The 19,086-nt window shown below is 39.2% G+C and overlaps 1 protein-coding gene across 1 annotated transcript in view; it reads left to right on the top strand.

Moving 5' to 3' along the window:
• Positions 1-19,086, top strand: part of LOC126237499 (E3 ubiquitin-protein ligase UBR5) — a 370,559-nt gene that overhangs the window by 166,044 nt on the left and 185,429 nt on the right. The window contains exons 23-27 of the mRNA XM_049947657.1: positions 1,079-1,224; positions 9,654-9,820; positions 9,904-10,084; positions 10,486-10,687; positions 10,873-11,139. Coding sequence (XP_049803614.1) covers positions 1,079-1,224; positions 9,654-9,820; positions 9,904-10,084; positions 10,486-10,687; positions 10,873-11,139 — 963 coding nt within the window. The remainder of the gene's footprint in view (positions 1-1,078; positions 1,225-9,653; positions 9,821-9,903; positions 10,085-10,485; positions 10,688-10,872; positions 11,140-19,086) is intronic.

Genomic DNA, 19,086 nt, shown 5'->3' with positions numbered 1-19,086 from the left:
ATAGCAAAGATGTTGAGTCACAGATAGGCACAGCAAAAAGTCTGTCAGACAAATTTTTCAGCCAAACAGGGCTTCGTCAGATTTAGACCACACACACACACACAAATGTGACAACAGTCTCTCATTGTACATAAACATTACTGTCCATGTAGAAATAGAAATAACATTAAATATACATTTTAAACAACAAAGCACCCTCCTCCCCAGTGCTGTTTCCAAAACCAATTATCTGACAGAAGGTACCAAAAAATTACACAAATTGTCTAAAAGAAGATCTAAAACTATCATTTTTATTCAAAATGAAGATCCAAGACAGTTGAATGTATGTATAAATGTTTTCTCAAATAAGTATACAATATAAAGTCGTATCAGTGTGCTGAAACTATCAGTGTGGAGGCAGTGACAGAGAAGTATTGGGTGGTAGTGGGAAAAGTATGCCATACAGCAAGTATGCCCAGGCGGGACTGGCTCATGCCCACTGCGTATGACTCGACTATCACTTCACTTGTGCAAAAGGATTAATAAATTAATTACATTAACAACAGCAACAATAACAAGTCCATAGGAGGCTGAGATAATCTCTCACAGCAACTGGCTTTCTACTTTATACGCATATTGTCAAAGTCATATGATACGAAGTCATTGTGCCAGTAGAGTTTCCAAGAAAGCATTGCTGCGCCTCACCGTGTACTCGTCTCATATGTGAAAGAAGTACACATTTTATTTCTTGCTGTGCATAGATTGTGCGCGTCACTGTTATCAAAGGGTCTCCCATTATTACGTACCATCGCTTTCCTGTTCTGCTGTTATAGTAAATATCAGTTTGTGGTGTTTACCATATGTCTGGGTATCTTTTTCTTAGCTGCTTTTTCTCCAAGACTTTGGCTTAAATGTTGACAGAATGCTATGTTACTTTTCATTAATTTGCATTATGTCGATACACAGCAGTCTTGTCTCTAACATAAGTAACATGGTTCAGAGTCCTTATTTAATTTATTTACATCCAACATGCCCCTAGTAATTTTTATTTAACTGTTGTTATTTTAAAGCATCACTTTGTTTCGGTCTGTCATTTTAGGTGTGAAAGAACCGTCTGCACAACAGCCTCGTCAATCTACAACTACACAGACCTTATACGAAGATCAAGATTTCCTTCAAAGTCAGAGTGGAACTACACTGCTTGATAAGTTCACCTACTGCTTGCTGGTCAAATGCAGTGCCGAGGTATGAACTAGAAAAATGCATTGTATGTAATATATTATTTTTAGCCTCGATTTATCATTCTTACTGTCATTTACAAGAAATAGCTGTATGCTGTTATTTATTAGGTGTCACCATTGTGAGCACTATGTACGTAAAAGCAATAATTTTTTCCGCTGACAAAAAAGTGGCAAAATTTTAGCAGTTTATTGGTGTATGTTGTGTTCTATAAAGCTACCAGGTCAGCACACCTTTCAAACAATTGCAATTTACTTAGTTTTCTTTAATCAGGAAACGCAAATGCCAGAATGGCCACTTGAATGACATCATGAATATTGCCTTCCCATAATCGTGTTAGTGATAAACCAAAGATTATAAATATAAAAAAAGGCTTTTTAATTATAACATATACAGTGTTGCATTAATGACTGTGATATTTATATGAAGGGAAACTTATTTCCTAAGTGTCTTTCTTAATTTCAGTACTTTTGTATCTTTTTAAAATAAATGACTTCATTATCTGCTCATTTGTTGACAACTTCAGATAACTCATAAAAAGCAAAGTACATGTCGAATTCTTGTGTAGACAATGCTGGAGACCTCAGGGCAAAACAGCCACCCACATTTTTTACACATTGTGTGATATAGTGGAAGTGACAGTCTCATTTGCAAAAACTGTGTGTGCACATGACATTTCCCTACCATAGTGGAAATAACACTTTTGTATACAACCATCATCTATGATTTATCAAAGAAGATTTAGCTTGTAATTCAGAAATGGAGTGTTGTGCAACAAAAACGAACATTTTAACTTAGAAGTAGTTACCATTGCAGGGTTAAATGCTCATAACTGTATATTTTGGTAGTAAACTTACCAGTGTAATAGCAACTGTGCCACATGCTTTATCTCTTATAAATAAGACGTGAAGTGTAGGGATTTTTCACTTTATGACATGCATCTCTTACAAAGTATCGAAATATAGTGGTAAAAGGATGGATCGTGCATTGCTTGCTATTTTCACATTATTCTATAAGTTGTGTTCACTCTTGAGTGATGAGCATCTCATACAGCTCAGCTAACAATGTGTTTTAGGTTGTTTGAAATCAGAATTCTGTAGCTAACACTGATCAGCGCAACCAGTCTTCTATGATTGTTAAGTGCTTTATGTACTGCAGTTGTCACCATTTGATCTGACAGTGGAAAATTGTATGTTTCTGTTTTCGCTGAACCAGCTGTATTACCATTTGATCTGATAGTGGAATGCTGTATGTTTCGATTTCCACTTAACCAGCTGTATTACAAGGACAGTAGAAACTTTGCAGTAAAACCCTAGAACCTTAATGTGTGATGATGTGCATTACTCGTGACGAAGCAAGCTGGGATATTTTTATTTCCCCTCTTGTTTTGCCATCTGCCTCCTTAAATTCATTTTTTCACTTTTATACATGAGTATAATCTACATTTTCATAAAAGAGAGAGGTTGGCCCTCAGTTTTAAAGAATATAACACCAGATCTAATTTTGTGCTTAGTTTTATGCATGTAATTGATTTTCTAATTTATTGTGACTACACCAAAGTAGTATCTTCTTTTATAGGGTGGACTCAGTAATTGTTTCGTAACTTAAATTCTATTGTTGAAGTTTAAACAAATATAAATTCTATAATAATTGTAACATTTGGAAGACGAAACACTAGCATTCTTTAAGTATTTAGCTTATTTGAAAACATGTTAGCAAAACCAGCCCTTAATTAATTTCAAAGTAATTAACAGTTTTGTCAGAAGTATTGTTTGCGTAACGATATCTGTTAATTTCATCATTTAAACAAATAATTTGGCTTAAACCTTGTAGTAGAAGAAACTGTTAAAAAGAACCAATTTTTCGATGTATTCAGTTATTTTAAAGAGTTAAGTTTTAATTGCAAATTCTGTAAATTTAATTTCATACAATGTGTAGTTTCAGTACCTATTATTGTGAGTATATATAAGGGCCCTATTTTTGGTCACAAGACAGTCAGTCCACAGCCGAGTTTCAGACGAGGAACCTGTGTTGGTTAGAACAACAACAATGCATCAACTTAACAGTGTAATAAGTGTTACACAATTAGGCCGTGTGTTAAAACAGTGACAGTGTGTGCTCCATATGTTAATTGCAGTCCACACGTGAATGGGCAACGCTGCAAATGCTTATGCTTTTGCTACTAGGATTAATAACGGAACGTAAGGGATTCAACTGCGAGAAGACGACCTCAGCTGTTTCTCCCAGCAGGAAAGACATCTCACCCTTTTGTGTGCTGCATGCGCATGCATTTAACAAACTTGCATGCGATGTACTAGTTCCTGGGAAACTAATAGAATCGTTGTACGTGCCAGTCTTTACGTATAGATATAAGTAAGCGAAGACGGCTTAATCCTGGCACGTAGATTGCTTTCCACAAGACGCACCTGAGAGTCTGATGGGCCGGTGGCCCGACGTGCAGTTTGTCCTGTTGCATGGCTTACTTTCTCATGGTTCTCATGGTTCTCATGACAACAGCAACTTGCATCAGATTCATCTAGTATCGTCAGATCACTCTTCTTAAGCTCAGTCAATTTCCCCATCCGCTCAGAATCCGACAAATCCGCTCAGAATCCGACAATAAATTGTACTCCTCCTTGTGAAATTTATTATAATGGCGTTCAATACTAAACTTCCGCTAACCAGCGAGAATACTGCCACATATTAAACATTTCAAATTTTCGCGTTTTTGCACACAAAAAATGATTCTCCCAGTCCTTTTTAAAAGATATCAAATCTCCACTTCTCCGTTTGCTTGATTCACTCTGCATATTCCTGTTCTTGAAATATAACGTTCACTACGTAGTGGTTGCTTCGCATCAACATCCGCAGCTTAGCCTGGTACTACACTGCCGCAACCTGGCGGCTGTCGCAACTGCCCCGGTCAACGATCGCACGCGAGCAGCACACGTGCAGCGCTGTGCGCTCATGATCCGCGAGCAACGTTTGCCCGCCCCCTGGTCTAGGCGGTACCGGACCTTGAGGTAGCAATTTCTTAGAGTCACCCTCCAGTAAATCTGCGTCCTTGAGCAGCGACCTCGTCTTGTTCTCCTCCTTCTTTGTAGGGTCAACGCTGATCTTCCAGTAGGAATCATCATTTAGCAGGCTCTGCATCTTACCAGTGTAGTCCTTATGGGAGACTACTATAGCATTGCCTTTGTCAGCCTGTAAGACAACAATTTCAGAGCGCTCCCTCAGATCACGAATGGCTGCCCTCTCTTTATTGGTGATATTTGACTTCATCGGCTTGGATTTCGTCAACGCACGACAAGTTTCACGACGTATTTCCTCAGCTGATTCAGGTGGAAGTCGAGCTGCAACCTGTTCAACAGCACTAACAATTTCTGGAACCGGAGTGAGCTTGGGGGTGGGAGCGAAGTTGAGACCTTTCTGCAAAACCAAGACTGCATCATCACTCAACACCATGCCACTCAAATTGATGACAGTCTTGCACGGAACCTGCAGAGATGGTTTGTCAAGGAGACGTGAGAACTTAGCTGTTTGACTTCCCGTTGCCTTCTTTTGGGCGGAATCAGCTGCAACCCTGAGTAATTCCTGTGAGATAAACTCAAGACTCTGGCGGGTGAATTGCACTCTCTCACGTACCAATGCGAGGCTGGCTCGTTTCTTGATTCTCTAAGCTGCTGCAGAATCGATGTGATGCATAACCTTAGCAAAATTTGGAACAACATTCTCGGAACATCATCTCTTTAGAAAGGCAAGAGTACTTAGCAAACGACATGTACGGTGGCGCAACTTTTCAAATTTCACGTTCACAGGAGCTCAGTCCGTCAGTTCACCTGATGATGGCGACATGTATGATCGCAGAAATATTGTGCCCCTTGCACACTGTTGTCCGGTAGTACACCCGTGGATATTTTGATTATCAAATACGCTGGGAGAAACTCAAGAATCACAACATATGAATAATTCTCAGCATAATCAATCAATATTATCAATTCATTTTCTGCAAGATTTCTTTTTAGATGCTTAAGGTATAAACTTTAGTGTTTTGTCATAAAGTGATTGCTTCTTAAACCAGTAATTTTCAAAATCTGTGCCTCCATGAAATCCTAAACAGTTCTCTGACATGTCTCCAGTGTGTCTGTCAGTATGGACCCATTGCTTGTATTATATTGTTTCTTCAGGGTTATAGCCTTTAAAGTATCTTCAAAGAAGTCTCTAGTTGTATTTTTCCAAACTGTTTACCGTATTTTTTTGCAAAGCCTTGTAGTCAGCTTGGATGGATGTCTCTGAACCCAATATTACTTTGACATTTTGATGAATTGCACCTACACATACTGAATGTGATCCAGAAGCACCAACTGCAGTACACCATTTCCATCTGAGCTCTCAAAATTTTGAGAATCTCAGTTGATTTCCATGTTACTTGCAATAAACAATGAACATTTCTTTCCGGTTACAGAGGAGCAGGTGTTTCTACTTGTGAATCTTTTTCCCATTTATTCTTACTGCAATACAATTGTTTTAGCCTGGGCATAAATGAGAAAACTCATCATCTCCAAAAATAAAAAAAAATTATGAGGACATTTTCTTTTACTTCATTATTGAGCTTTTTCCACTTTTTGGTTTGCAGGTGTTGCCAAAATCCTATCTTCCATCTTTAGATTCCTCGACTTCACCATTTTAGTCAAAACAGCAAATTCTTTAGTTGTTTTTTCAATAGTCCAGTTATTTGGGCCCAGGGTCAAAATTTGAACTTTATTGCAATTTCTTGAAGTCTGAAGTTTATCTTAAGTTCTTCAATTAAGATGTCCATATCTTTACATTCCTGGCGCTCTTCCATTTGTATTTGAGCAATATCTACTTGGCTCACACCAGTAGTTGTGATTAGTTTCGAAGAATTCATTAGTGTAGATGACGATGTTGCCGTATGTGCTTCTGTGGAATCGGATGTGTCAAAAGCTGTGAACGAGTTGCAAGAAGGGCCATCAGAAGAAAGTGTAGAGGAGGAGAATACAGGTACCATTCCACCTACCCATCAGGAGACGTTTATAGCTTTGGACTGTTTAGAACGGTTCACTTCCACATCCGACGTCACTGTTGGGTTTACGGACGCTATCATTACAATTGGTTGTGAAATTACAAAATATTATCGTTCCCATGAATGTCAGCGAACCATGACCGAATTTTTTCCGAGAAAGTAACGTACATAATTTGTGAGTACTTGTAATTTTACAATCACTTTATAGTGTTATAAATCTACAATAATGTGATTGATGGTGTAGTGTATTACACCATAGTGTACTACTGTACATGTATACGTATTAAAATCTGTGTTTTTCACTTAACACGAACTCCTGAGTTTTCGGTCCCTTCGGATACGTCTTAACAAAGTTTTACTGTATTGCTGCTTTATAATGCCGATGGAAACTGAGTGACATTGCAGATATGTACCACCATGCGTTGTAGGGGTAAAACGTTCAAAAGCAACGTAGCATTCCATTATGATCTTTAGATTTTATGATCTTAGAGCATTTTCTGAGGTTTTATTATATTTATGTTCTATACTGTAAAATAACTTGAAACCACTACCCATTAGCATAGTTACATTCTCTAAACTTCAGGAAAATCTTACACTATTAAAAGGCACTGCAATTACACAATTTTTTTTATTTACGACTTCAAAGTTTATTAATTTTTTGTGTTTATCAATAATCCATGTTCTCTACTTTTGATGGCTATTGTTACACATCAGTATGCAAGATCCAGAAATTAAACAATATAGCTTTGAAAGCATAAAGCATACTCTTTCCAGCTGTGGCAAGACAAAAAAAAGGATTGAACAAGATTTACTTGAGATATTGCCTCCAAAAGATACCCTAAAATTTGCACATAGGAAATTTTGGCCAACTTTGCAGATCTTTCTGTCTAGGCATCCAATGGTAGCTAAATTTGGTCCATATATAGACATCATAGGTAGGAATAACCCTCTGAAGTTTTGGTATGATTGGTTCATAGGAAAAGTAGCCTTGGTCGGTCAAAACTTGGTTCTCAGAATAGCGCACCAAATTTTTTAGCCCCTGTAGAGGCTTGTATCTGTATTTAGGTATGGTTAAATTCCAAATTTTTGCCATGGTGTGATTCAGCATAAAAAGTTGTTATGTATTTTAAAGCAAATGACCAAATGCTTGCTAGAACTTTTAAAAAAGCCTTGCAAATTTGGCACATTTGTACCTTGGTATGTGATGCGAAGATGAGTAGCCTCTCTCTAAAAGCCCCCCAAAAGTAAACCACTTATGATATTGGACTGAAATTTGGTTTATAACCATCAAAGACGATATAGAACCTTCACATTAAATTTCATTAGATCGGGAGATGCTCGAGTGGGGACACTGTTTAATATTAGTCCCTTTTATGTGGAATGACCCATATGCTCAGTAGAACAATAATGTGAAGGGGAATCAACTGGCCTTATTGAAGGATCCTTGATGCCATTTGCTGGAAGTGGAGTAAGAAATATGTGTGTCATCCCTGGATGGCTGTCTGAGCCAGTTTACATTCTTGCTTGGTATAAAACTAACAATGAGTATTATAAGTAAGGAAATTGTAAACTGCTTGATTAGGGAAACAGCAGAAAATAATTTAAATGCGAAGCCACAGGTTACTGTTGGTTGTGAACTGCAGAGCAACCGCAGCAGTGAAGTTTCAATTTTGTAATAAATATGATGGACAGAATAAGCCAAGCCATGAATTGTAACTATGGCAAGTTTATATAGAAAAGTCAACAATAATCCAATGGTTGAGAGACGCTATATTTGTGAAAATGATATTTATTAAAAATTGGATATTCCCCCCCCCCCCCCCCCCCACTGAAATTAAGTTCAGTTTATGATGTTGGCTAGTCATAAACATAATATTTTGATAATGTAAAAATATAGTGAAAGTACTGTTGTATATTTGGTTCTCTTCCTGTGAGTTTGTGTGTTGGTAGCGGCTCCCTGAATGTCCAAAATGTGTATTTTGTCTCCTGTGCACTGCTTGCTTCAGTTTTATGTGAGGTCGCTTATTACATAAAAATGTTTTGTGTAAATTTGTGCTGGACACAACTTTGTTGTTGTTTATTAGTTTTGGGACAAGTAGATGGACCCGAAATCCATCTTTTGTATGTATATAGTTCATGACTGTTGCTTTCAGTTTACAAATCTAAATGGATTGGCCTCTTTACTAAAGTCTTGAGTTAATACCTGTAAGGAGTGTTCAAATGAAAAGATACAGTACATTGTAATGACCAAACTGGTTGGAATTTACATGTGCCACTTTTGGATAACCTAGTGTGAAATTTATGGATGCAGTTGTAATGTCCGGCGTGGTTGTATGCATGTGTGGGCACATTACGCAGGAGAGAAGCAGCCGGTTGTGTGTTCTGTCCCTTTGATGCGACAGTGCGAGAGAGCATGTCATGGTATTCACATTGCAAAATTCGACAACTGAGGATTGGCAAGATGTTATCAGGTTCCTGACTATGGAGGGGATTAAACTGGCTGATATTCGTTGCCAGATGGTGGCTGAATGTGGAGGAGACTGTGCGTCCAATGAGAAAGTGGAGTGCACGTTTTCGTGAAGGCCAGGAGGGTTCGACTGATGAACTGAGACCAAGACCAGGCCAGGCAAACACAGTAATCACAACCAAACTCATTGACAGGGTTAACAATATGGTGAGAAGAGATCGACATATGACAATGCGAATGGTGGCAGTGATGGTGAGGGCCAGTGTAAAAGCATCACCAAACAAGATGATGCTAACTGTCTTTTGCAGTCTTCAATTGCAACAATACTCGTTGATTTCCTTGAACATGGAAAAATATTTAACAGGGACGTACTGTGAGACACTCTGTAGCCTACACAAGTCTATCAAGAGTAAACAGCGTAGGCTGTTCAAGGAGGGAGTGATTCTCTTGTACGATAACATGTGTCCACATGTTTCCAGGGTCACATAAAGTATTATGGCAAAGTTCAAGTTGGAGAAGGTTGATTGTCCACCCTACAGCAGTCACCCTCTCGAAGGGAAGTGGTTCAGATTGGACAACAAATTTAAGGACACAGTGGAGGGCTGGCTGCTCTCACAGCCTTGGGAATACTGGGAACAGGGAATCGTTAGGCTCGTGAAACACCGGGGTAGTTGTGCTTAGGCCTCTAGTGATTACTTTCAAAAAAGGCTTCAGTTATAACCACAGTGTTCTTTTGTACCTTTTCTTTTGAACGCCTCTCACAAAATTGAAGGATTAAAAATGGAGAGGGTGTTTAGTGACAGGATTTCTTATAGGTCTTTGCTGCTGAAGTATTTAATAGAAAACAGCACGAGGTAAATTTATCATGTTTACATTATAGTGTACCTCAGCTTCTGTTTTCCTCACTCATTTCTTTTCTTTCAGATGCTGGATACATTATTGACGACTCTTATACGTGAACTGCAGAATGAATGTGTACCAGGGCGACAGGAAGATGCAAAGACAGTGGCACGTAGATTTGTACGCTCTGTTGCACGAATATTTGTAATCTTCAGCATAGAAATGGCTCCTAACACAGCAAAACGAAGGAGGTTTGATATATTTTATTTATTAAATTTCATTGTTAAGACACACATTGTAATTGTAAAGCTGTAACATGGTTTTTATTTCCCAGCCTAAACAGCATGTCACAACCTCTCATGAAATGCAAACGTGTGTTCCAAGCATTGATTAAATTGTCAGTGGAGGAACTTTGTGAGACAGCCGATTCTTTAATTGCTCCGGTTCGTCATGGTGTTGCAAGGCCAACAGCACCATTCAGCCTGCTTAGCTCTACAGTAGAAGTTATTAATGGGGTATGTTCTCATTGCTTTCATTTACATTATGATTTTCACTCTGCCTTTCAATCAATGTGATGTATCACTGGTTACATACTTCATAGATATTAACTGTCATATGTGCTCATTTTAACAATATTGTGAAAACGCGGAATATTTTACGCCAACAGTTTGTACAAGGATTTGTTTGAAACTTTATTTTATTATTACTTTATTTAACTATTTAGGCGTCAGCAAGGAAACAAACACTCATAATAGTGGCATGTGTTTTGAGTTATTAATATAAATAAGAAATCAATTTGGTGATTAATTAAAGTGTTTGTGATTGAATCTCTTTGTAGAGTAATTTCCCAAAGCAGTTCAGTGCAGAATATCTTTCTATATGTAACTCTCTACTGTAGTATAAATTCATCATACAGGTTTCCGAGGAGCTGTTTTCGGTGGAACCTCTAGCACCCCACACAGGATTTATTGCAGGGCCAGGCAGAACACTGTCATCAAATATATCTGGTACAACTAGAGCTGGAGAAACGGCCAGACCGATGGGTCTGGTGTCCAATTCTCCCAGAGTACGCACTGTTGGAGGCATAGAGCTTATGGATGACACAGACACAGTTGAAGGTTAGTCTAACTTTATTAATGCTTTGTTGTAGAGCGTTGTTCACACCACAGTTGGCAAAACTCATACGCCTTCAGCAGTCATCGTATGTTATTCGATAAATTGATCCATTATCCAACTACTCACTCATGCCCTCTCATTTCATACCATGGCTAGTTCAGAAAATGTAGGAGATTTTTTTTTCCAGGCCTCGTAGCTGAAGATGGTGATGGAGAAGGAAGCGAACAAGAAGATGCAGGTGACAGACCTGTCGGGGTGCCAGTTCCAGGAGAGCCTATGGAGAGTGAGGTATCAGATCTAGTTGGAGCAGATAATCAAGGAGATGGGGAATCTGACAATGAGCTAGATTTATTAGCCGAGACTGAATCTGATTCAGATGATAATCATAGTAATCAAGATGCTGCTTCAGCGCAGAGGAGCGTACAGACTGGTGCTACAGCTGGTTCTGATACAGGTACACTACATGTTTGCTTGTTTGTTGCTGAATTTAAATTTATAAAATTATGAGATAGAAGAATTGGCCAGTGCTTACCTTCAGGGGGTGAATATTAATACTAAATGAAAATAATAAAATACACAACACTATCTTATTTTCCGGAACTATTAGTTCCTTCCTCAGGGAGGAGAGAGGAATACGTTGGACAAGGTACACCATGAAGTATCTAAGTGGGACAGTAATCAGTAGGTGTGTTGTACGTGTACAGGCAAACAAAGATTACAGTTTCAGAAAAATTGAACAATTTATTCAAGAGAGAGTGTTCAAAAATTGAACAGATCAGTCATTTGTCGGTCCATCTCTGGCCCTTATGCAAACTGCTTTTAGGTTTGGCATTGATTGATAGAGTTTTTGGAAATCCTTCTGAGGGGTATTGTGCCACATTCTGTCCAGTTGACACATTAGACAGTCAAATCTCGATGTAGTTGGAGGGCCCTGCCCATAACACTCCCAGCATTCTCATTTGGGGAAAGATCCGGCAACCTTGCTGGTTAAGGTAGTCTCCGGCAAGCACGAAGACAAGCAGTAGAAACTCCTACCACATGTGGGCAGGCATTATCTTGCTGAATTATAAGCCCAGGAAGGGCAACAAAATGGGGCATGGAACATTGTTGACATACAGCTGTGGTGTAAGGGTGCTTCCGACGACAGCCAAAGGGGTCTTGATATGAAAAGCAATGGCACCCATGCCCATCCCTCCTGGTTATCAGGCCATATGGCAGGTGACAGTTAGTTTGGTAGCCCAATGCTGTCCAGGACATCTCAAAGACATGTCCTTGACCTGGAATCTTATTGGCAGGAGTAGAAGTTTCTTCAGTGAGAGTCCAGTTTTGAACTGAGCCTCAATGACAGGTGAAGACGTGTCTGGAGATACAAGATAATTCCTGCCCACACATGGCAAGAGTTACTACTGTTTGTCTTCTAATCCTACATTGACCATAAGGTTGCTGGATGTCCCCCCAACTGAAAATGCTTGGAGCATTATGGACGGGGCCCTCCATCCATCCAAGATTTTGACAATCTAAGTACCAATTGGACAGAATTTGGCATGATATCCCTCAGGAGAACATCCAACAACTCCATCAATCAATGCCAACCCGAATAACAGCGTGCATACTGTCGGGAGGTGGACGAACACATTACTTGCCTACTCAAGTTTGTTTAGCTCTTTCTCTTGAACTAATCGTCCAGTTTTTTGGAAATATTAATCATAATTTGTCTGCACATCACATCCACCAGTTTCCATACCTTTCCAGTAATACCTTCATGCTCTGTCTTCTTTATATATTTATTTTTTAATCAGAGTGCATTAGAATTATTTTTCTGAATCTAGTAATTAACACTTGTTTTGCAAATCCCGAACTGGTTCCTTCCATAATCTACACCTTCTCATGTGAAATTTGGAGTCTTTCAATTGCTACTGTTTCATGTGGCATATAATACACAGACTTAAGAAACACATGGCTTGGTAATAAGTTAAAACTGGTAATGCCACCATGTCTGTGACCTGAGGCTGAAATCATAGTAAAAGCAATTCAGGTATTAATTTCTTGTCTTTTGTCATCAACTCTCTTAAAATGGTTTGAGCACAGACCTGTAATTTATGGAGATTTGTTCTGTTGTGATAAGTGTTGTGGTATTCAGGAAAATCAGCCCTTTTACAATAACTGGTGATGGTCTTTAAAAATTATCAGATCTAAAATAATGCCCATAAGTCAACAAAATATACCTGTTTCATTTACCTCCTGAAAGAAAGGCCACGAATCTCATACAGTGGCAAGACCAAAACTGAAGTTCAGAGGATCACACCGTAACTCCTGAGTGAAGGAAGTTACTTACAGGACACTTTTAGGTACCAACCTCTGTGTGCTGTTTTTCCATCATGTTTCTGTACTGAGCCAGATCGACTGGAGAATTAGCAGGATGTCAGTGTATGGTTTACAAGAAGCTTATTTTTTTTATAGAGTGCGCTGCAAACTCCAATAGGACTACCTTTCTCTAATAACCTCAACATCAGAAAGCTGTTGAACTCGAGTCATCCTTATTTTTTTCCTTCTTCTTACCATTCCAGCAGCAAACACTTCAAAAGGAAAATAGGACTGATGATCATAGTATCTATCTTCTGCTGTCTTGAGAGGTCCCGTGTGTGAAAGTAGATGCAGTTTTCTGTATACATAGAGATAGTATTCAAACATCCCCAAACTTAGCTATTCTGCTGTGTAGTTGGAAAGCTTAGAATTTAATTTAGATAATGCCAGATAAGGAACCAAAATAGATCAGGGAAATAAATAGAATTTCTAATGTTTTAGTTTAGCTCCTTGTCAAAGAGGTACCAAGGACAGTTAATAATATTGAGAATAGGACATTTATTCTCTCCCTCCTTATGTAACTTACTTGGTGCACATAATTGAGGGATGGATGGATCCATAACTTTCATATTTAACAAACGTTTTTTGAAACATTCTTATTAGGTCCTTGTCTAAATCATTAGCACATACACTCCTGGAAATTGAAATAAGAACACCGTGAATTCATTGTCCCAGGAAGGGGAAACTTTATTGACACATTCCTGGGGTCAGATACATCACATGATCACACTGACAGAACCACAGGCACATAGACACAGGCAACAGAGCATGCACAATGTCGGCACTAGTACAGTGTATATCCACCTTTCGCAGCAATGCAGGCTGCTATTCTCACATGGAGACGATCGTAGAGATGCTGGATGTAGTCCTGTGGAACGGCTTGCCATGCCATTTCCACCTGGCGTCTCAGTTGGACCAGCGTTCGTGCTGGACGTGCAGACCGCGTGAGACGACGCTTCATCCAGTCCCAAACATGCTCAATGGGGGACAGATCCGGAGATCTTGCTGGCCAGGGTAGTTGACTTACACCTTCTAGAGCACGTTGGGTGGCACGGGATACATGCGGACGTGCATTGTCCTGTTGGAACAGCAAGTTCCCTTGCCGGTCTAGGAATGGTAGAACGATGGGTTCGATGACGGTTTGGATGTACCGTGCACTATTCAGTGTCCCCTCGACGATCACCAGTGGTGTACGGCCAGTGTAGGAGATCGCTCCCCACACCATGATGCCGGGTGTTGGCCCTGTGTGCCTCGGTCGTATGCAGTCCTGATTGTGGCGCTCACCTGCACGGCGTCAAACACGCATACGACCATCATTGGCACCCAGGCAGAAGCGACTCTCATCGCTGAAGACGACACGTCTCCATTCGTCCCTCCATTCACGCCTGTCGCGACACCACTGGAGGCGGGCTGCACGATGTTGGGGCGTGAGCGGAAGACGGCCTAACGGTGTGCAGGACCATAGCCCAGCTTCATGGAGACGGTTGCGAATGGTCCTCGCCGATACCCCAGGAGCAACAGTGTCCCTAATTTGCTGGGAAGTGGCGGTGCGGTCCCCTACGGCACTGCGTAGGATCCTACGGTCTTGGCGTGCATCCGTGCGTCGCTGCGGTCCGGTCCCAGGTCGACGGGCACGTGCACCTTCCGCCGACCACTGGCGACAATATCGATGTACTGTGGAGACCTCACGCCCCACGTGTTGAGCAATTCGGCGGTACGTCCACCCGGCCTCCCGCATGCCCACTATACGCCCTCGCTCAAATTCCGTCAACTGCACATACGGTTCACGTCCACGCTGTCGCGGCATGCTACCAGTGTTAAAGACTGCGATGGAGATCCGTATGCCACGGCAAACTGGCTGACACTGACGGCGGCGGTGCACAAATGCTGCGCAGCTAGCGCCATTCGACGGCCAACACCGCGGTTCCTGGTGTGTCCGCTGTGCCGTGCGTGTGATCATTGCTTGTACAGCCCTCTCGCAGTGTCCGGAGCAAGTATGGTGGGTCTGACACACCGGTGTCAATGTGTTCTTTTTTCCATTTCCAGGAGTGTATGTTACTTTTCTGTTTTTTTAAATACATGCCGGAAAAAATGAAAAAAAAAAAAAAAAAAAAAAAACCTCCCCTATATGCATAAGAATGGTGTAAAAGTGCCGAACTGGCTGTTATGCAGTACTCCAGTATATGTTTGCAGTGCAGGTCTCTCATCAAAATACACCCACTAAAGACTGTTTTGGTACTAATTATTTATTTCAGTTACAGTTGCCAAATGATATAACTGATTGTGACTGGTTTTGGATGTTACGTTCCTTCAGATCAATGAAACACATAAGTAATGTGAATAAAGGAAGATGTCTTTGCGATTACTTACACACACACACACACACACACACACACACACACACACACACATACATTCTGTGACAAATCAACAAAGTTTTGAACGAAAATTTACCTTGACCTCATAAATTTTGATGAAACTTGATATGTCTAGTGTCCCTATATAGTTATGAATGAAAACCTTAATTTTTTTCGTGATTTATTTAAAAATTTATTAAGCCTTGAATTTTCAAATTTTTGTTGAAAATTTCTACACTCTGGAGTAATTAATTGCCATTCCATCAGGAACAATATGAGATACATATCTGGAAAATGTCATTATAAGGCTCTTTAGAGGGACTTTCAAGTGGTATGCAACATGATGGGGTTTAAAAATTAATTTAAAAAGGTAAATGAATTTTAATTTTCTAAAACGAAGGCATATTTTTAAAATTTTGAAAAATCGCAGAATTTCCTTGCACTATATTCTTACAGCTCTGAAGTTCCATTTTGTGATCATCATGGGATCAGGTCAAATGAGGAGTAAATCTACTAAATTAACACATGCCCGAATCACATTAAATGAGCAAACTGCGCAACTATATCATAAAATTTGTGGCAGTCTGTGTAAATGGTAGCTCACAGTGTCACTGCAGAATGTCATGAGTTGTTTGTGTGTACCTTTATTACATGTTTTTTAAATCTCTGTCCAATATTTCAAAGTATATGGGTGAATTTGGCCAAAAATTGACTTTTTTTTTTTTAATTAAAATTACATTCTTTCTATTTCACTTTAGTAACTTTCAACGCATATTAAGGAAGTCCATCATTAGGAAAATGTGATAAGGATTGAGATAATGAATACTGCTACGGTTGTACTCTCTTCATTCCATGCTGAGTGCTGCTTTTGTTGTACGGCTTGACTGTGCTGAGAATGGTGTCCCGGGCACTATGAAACACTTATTGTTCAATTTTATGCGAACTATCTGGCAAAAAAGAAAAAAAAAGAAACAGATTTTTGCACATATTCGAATTTGATATCTTTGCTTGATAAAGGACTAAATTTCTTTTTGTTATTCCTCACAGTTATTGTGCAGCATAAAACTGAGTAAAGTGTAGTACAAAATTTTGAAGGGTTTGCAGAGATAAAATCGGATTGCATAGATTTTGTGGATGGTTGATTTTAGATAATACAATGCAGAAAATAAAATCTGGACAAGATATCAAACTTTTATTTAAAATTGAGAGCAGAATGATATCTCACTACATTCTCAGGATTTTGGTTTTTATATCCAATAGACAGTCAGCGAAGGGGTGTCAGGAACCATGTGATCATAAAAATCATCATATTTCATAAATGATTCAAGATACTGAAAAGAGGGTTTTTGAAAATGATAGCATGCAAAGATACACATTGTGCAATAAACGCCCAGTAATTTTTATCCAACTAGGTATGAAAGAAGGTTTTCCGCAGCCGAGAGAGAAGGTAGGCAGAATGCCATGCGTAAAAACAGTGGGAACACAAAGGTGTTGATCTAGTTATTCAATAGAAATCAAACAATTTTCTGTATACAATAATTTGCCTCAGTCAATATCATGAACAGATCTATCTAAAAGTTCCAGGTCATAATTACACCACACTTTAACACCTTTCTAGCTTTTATACATTCTTACCATTGTCCGAAATTGTGCCACACAGTACACATTTTTGTAAAAATCATAGTTATGAAATAACTTTACATGAAAAACTGGACAAACTTGTAAAGCAATTGTCTCAATGCTGTTGGCTACTGATCTCGCTGATAACTGCAATTGTACTACTTTTCCACCAGTTGCAACAATAGAAAGTTTCCACTTGATGATATTCCATAAACTTTCAACAGTGAAACTGTCTCTCAGATATTTACCTAGGTAAACGTTCGACACAAAATAAGTCATATAACACAGCAAATGCAACCATGCGCTTAAAATAATTGTTGCACAGAGATGAAAATTAGTGGTAATTCATTGCAATGCAGTGGGAAAGAGCAAAGAAATCATATTGTCAAAGATCACCATGGTGTCAGAAATCACCTTGTTTGAAGAAGTAAAATTAATGTACAGCTGGGCCCCTACATGATTTTCGTCACATATTGGTTCGGTCTGGAATACTTCATGTCAACTGTCTTGCTTTACCATTGCTGCAAAAGGCAGCAACCTAACATTTGTTGTATCATAATTGTGCAGTGAAGATAAATGTTGCAAGTTGTGTTGTCAATGCTGATCGTGGATTATGTCGGTATTTCCTCTCTCATCACCCACAGTGCAAACTGTATCAAGAACGTACAATCGAGGTAAGCCTTTCTAGGAAGAAACGTAAATTCAGGTAATTTTTAGCATTGGTCTTATGAATTTTTCACAGGGACTAAGAGTTTATTGCCTAGAATCATGTTGCTGATTCAAGACATTAAGATAACAAGATGGAGAAAAGTGACGTGTGTAATTTCACATTGCTTTGGGAACAGTGAACCATAGTTTCCTAACAAAAGGACTGAGAGCTGATTCAGAATGGATGTGTACATTTTTTTTCCTGAATTGTGAAAAATTGCAAAAATGTGTGACAGCTGTAAAAAAGACTTAGGTATACTTCGGAAAGAGTAGAGGGGTGCAGTAGAAACTGACCACAGTATGGGGTCATACACCAATCAAGTTCCCATTTTTACTTTTCAGGTGCAGGTTTTGCTGTCCCTTAACACATGTGTTCAGAAGTTAGGAGAGTCTCCTGTAAATAAGAAAAAGACAGCATTTAAGAAATATTCTGCTGGAAAAAGAAAAAAGAATCAATTCTGCTATAAAAAGGAATCTCCTTGTCAACACAGCCTTCTGAAAGTTTCACTGGGGGGGGGGGGGGGGGGTCAGAAAATGCAGTTGTAAACAATCTGATGGCCAACTTCATAAATTTAAGCAGCAGTAAAAAGAAAATCATGATTTTAACGTGCCTTCTTGAATCATGGAATGTAAGGCTGATAAAGCAGGAGTTCAGTGCCCCAAAATACATGGTTCGGCAAGCAAAGCAGCTATTACAGAATAGAGGCATTTTGGCTAGTACAGGTCAAAAACCAGGGAAACATCTGCCAGTAAAACCTGTCCACACCATTTGGCCATTTTGTGAAAGTGATGACATACAAAGGGCCATGCCTGGAATAAAGAATTGTTTTTCAGTGAAGGAGAGTGGCAGTCAGAAAATTAAGATTCCAAAGTGACTTGTTCTTTGTGATTTGGCAGTCAGTAAATTAAGGTTCCAAAGTGACTTGTTTTTTGTGATTTAAAAGAGGCATACAGAGTGTTTGAAGAAAATTTTCCTAATATGCCCGTTAGCTTTTCCAAATTTGCAGAGATGAGGTTTAAAAACTGTATTCTAACAGGCCCCTGTGGTATACACACAGTGTGCTTATGTGCCATTCACGAAAATTTGAAACTTACGATTGAAAATGCGAGGTTAAACTCGGTAACAAGTGGATAAATACAGACATATAAACATAGTCTTGCAAAGGTTCTGTACTATCCAACATCAGTAGATAGTCAGTTGGAAGACTGTAATTCTTGCCTTGGAAATAAGGAAATCTAGACCATACTTCAGAAGACACTTGAAGAATAGCTGATAGACAATATCATCTTTTGACAGTGGATTTCTGTGGACAGGTGTAAATTGGAAACATTACAAAAATCAACTGCAGAGT

Source organism: Schistocerca nitens, chromosome 2 (assembly GCF_023898315.1).
Source record: "Schistocerca nitens isolate TAMUIC-IGC-003100 chromosome 2, iqSchNite1.1, whole genome shotgun sequence".
Taxonomy (NCBI): domain Eukaryota; kingdom Metazoa; phylum Arthropoda; class Insecta; order Orthoptera; family Acrididae; genus Schistocerca; species Schistocerca nitens.
This window is presented reverse-complemented; position numbering and strand designations above follow the sequence as displayed.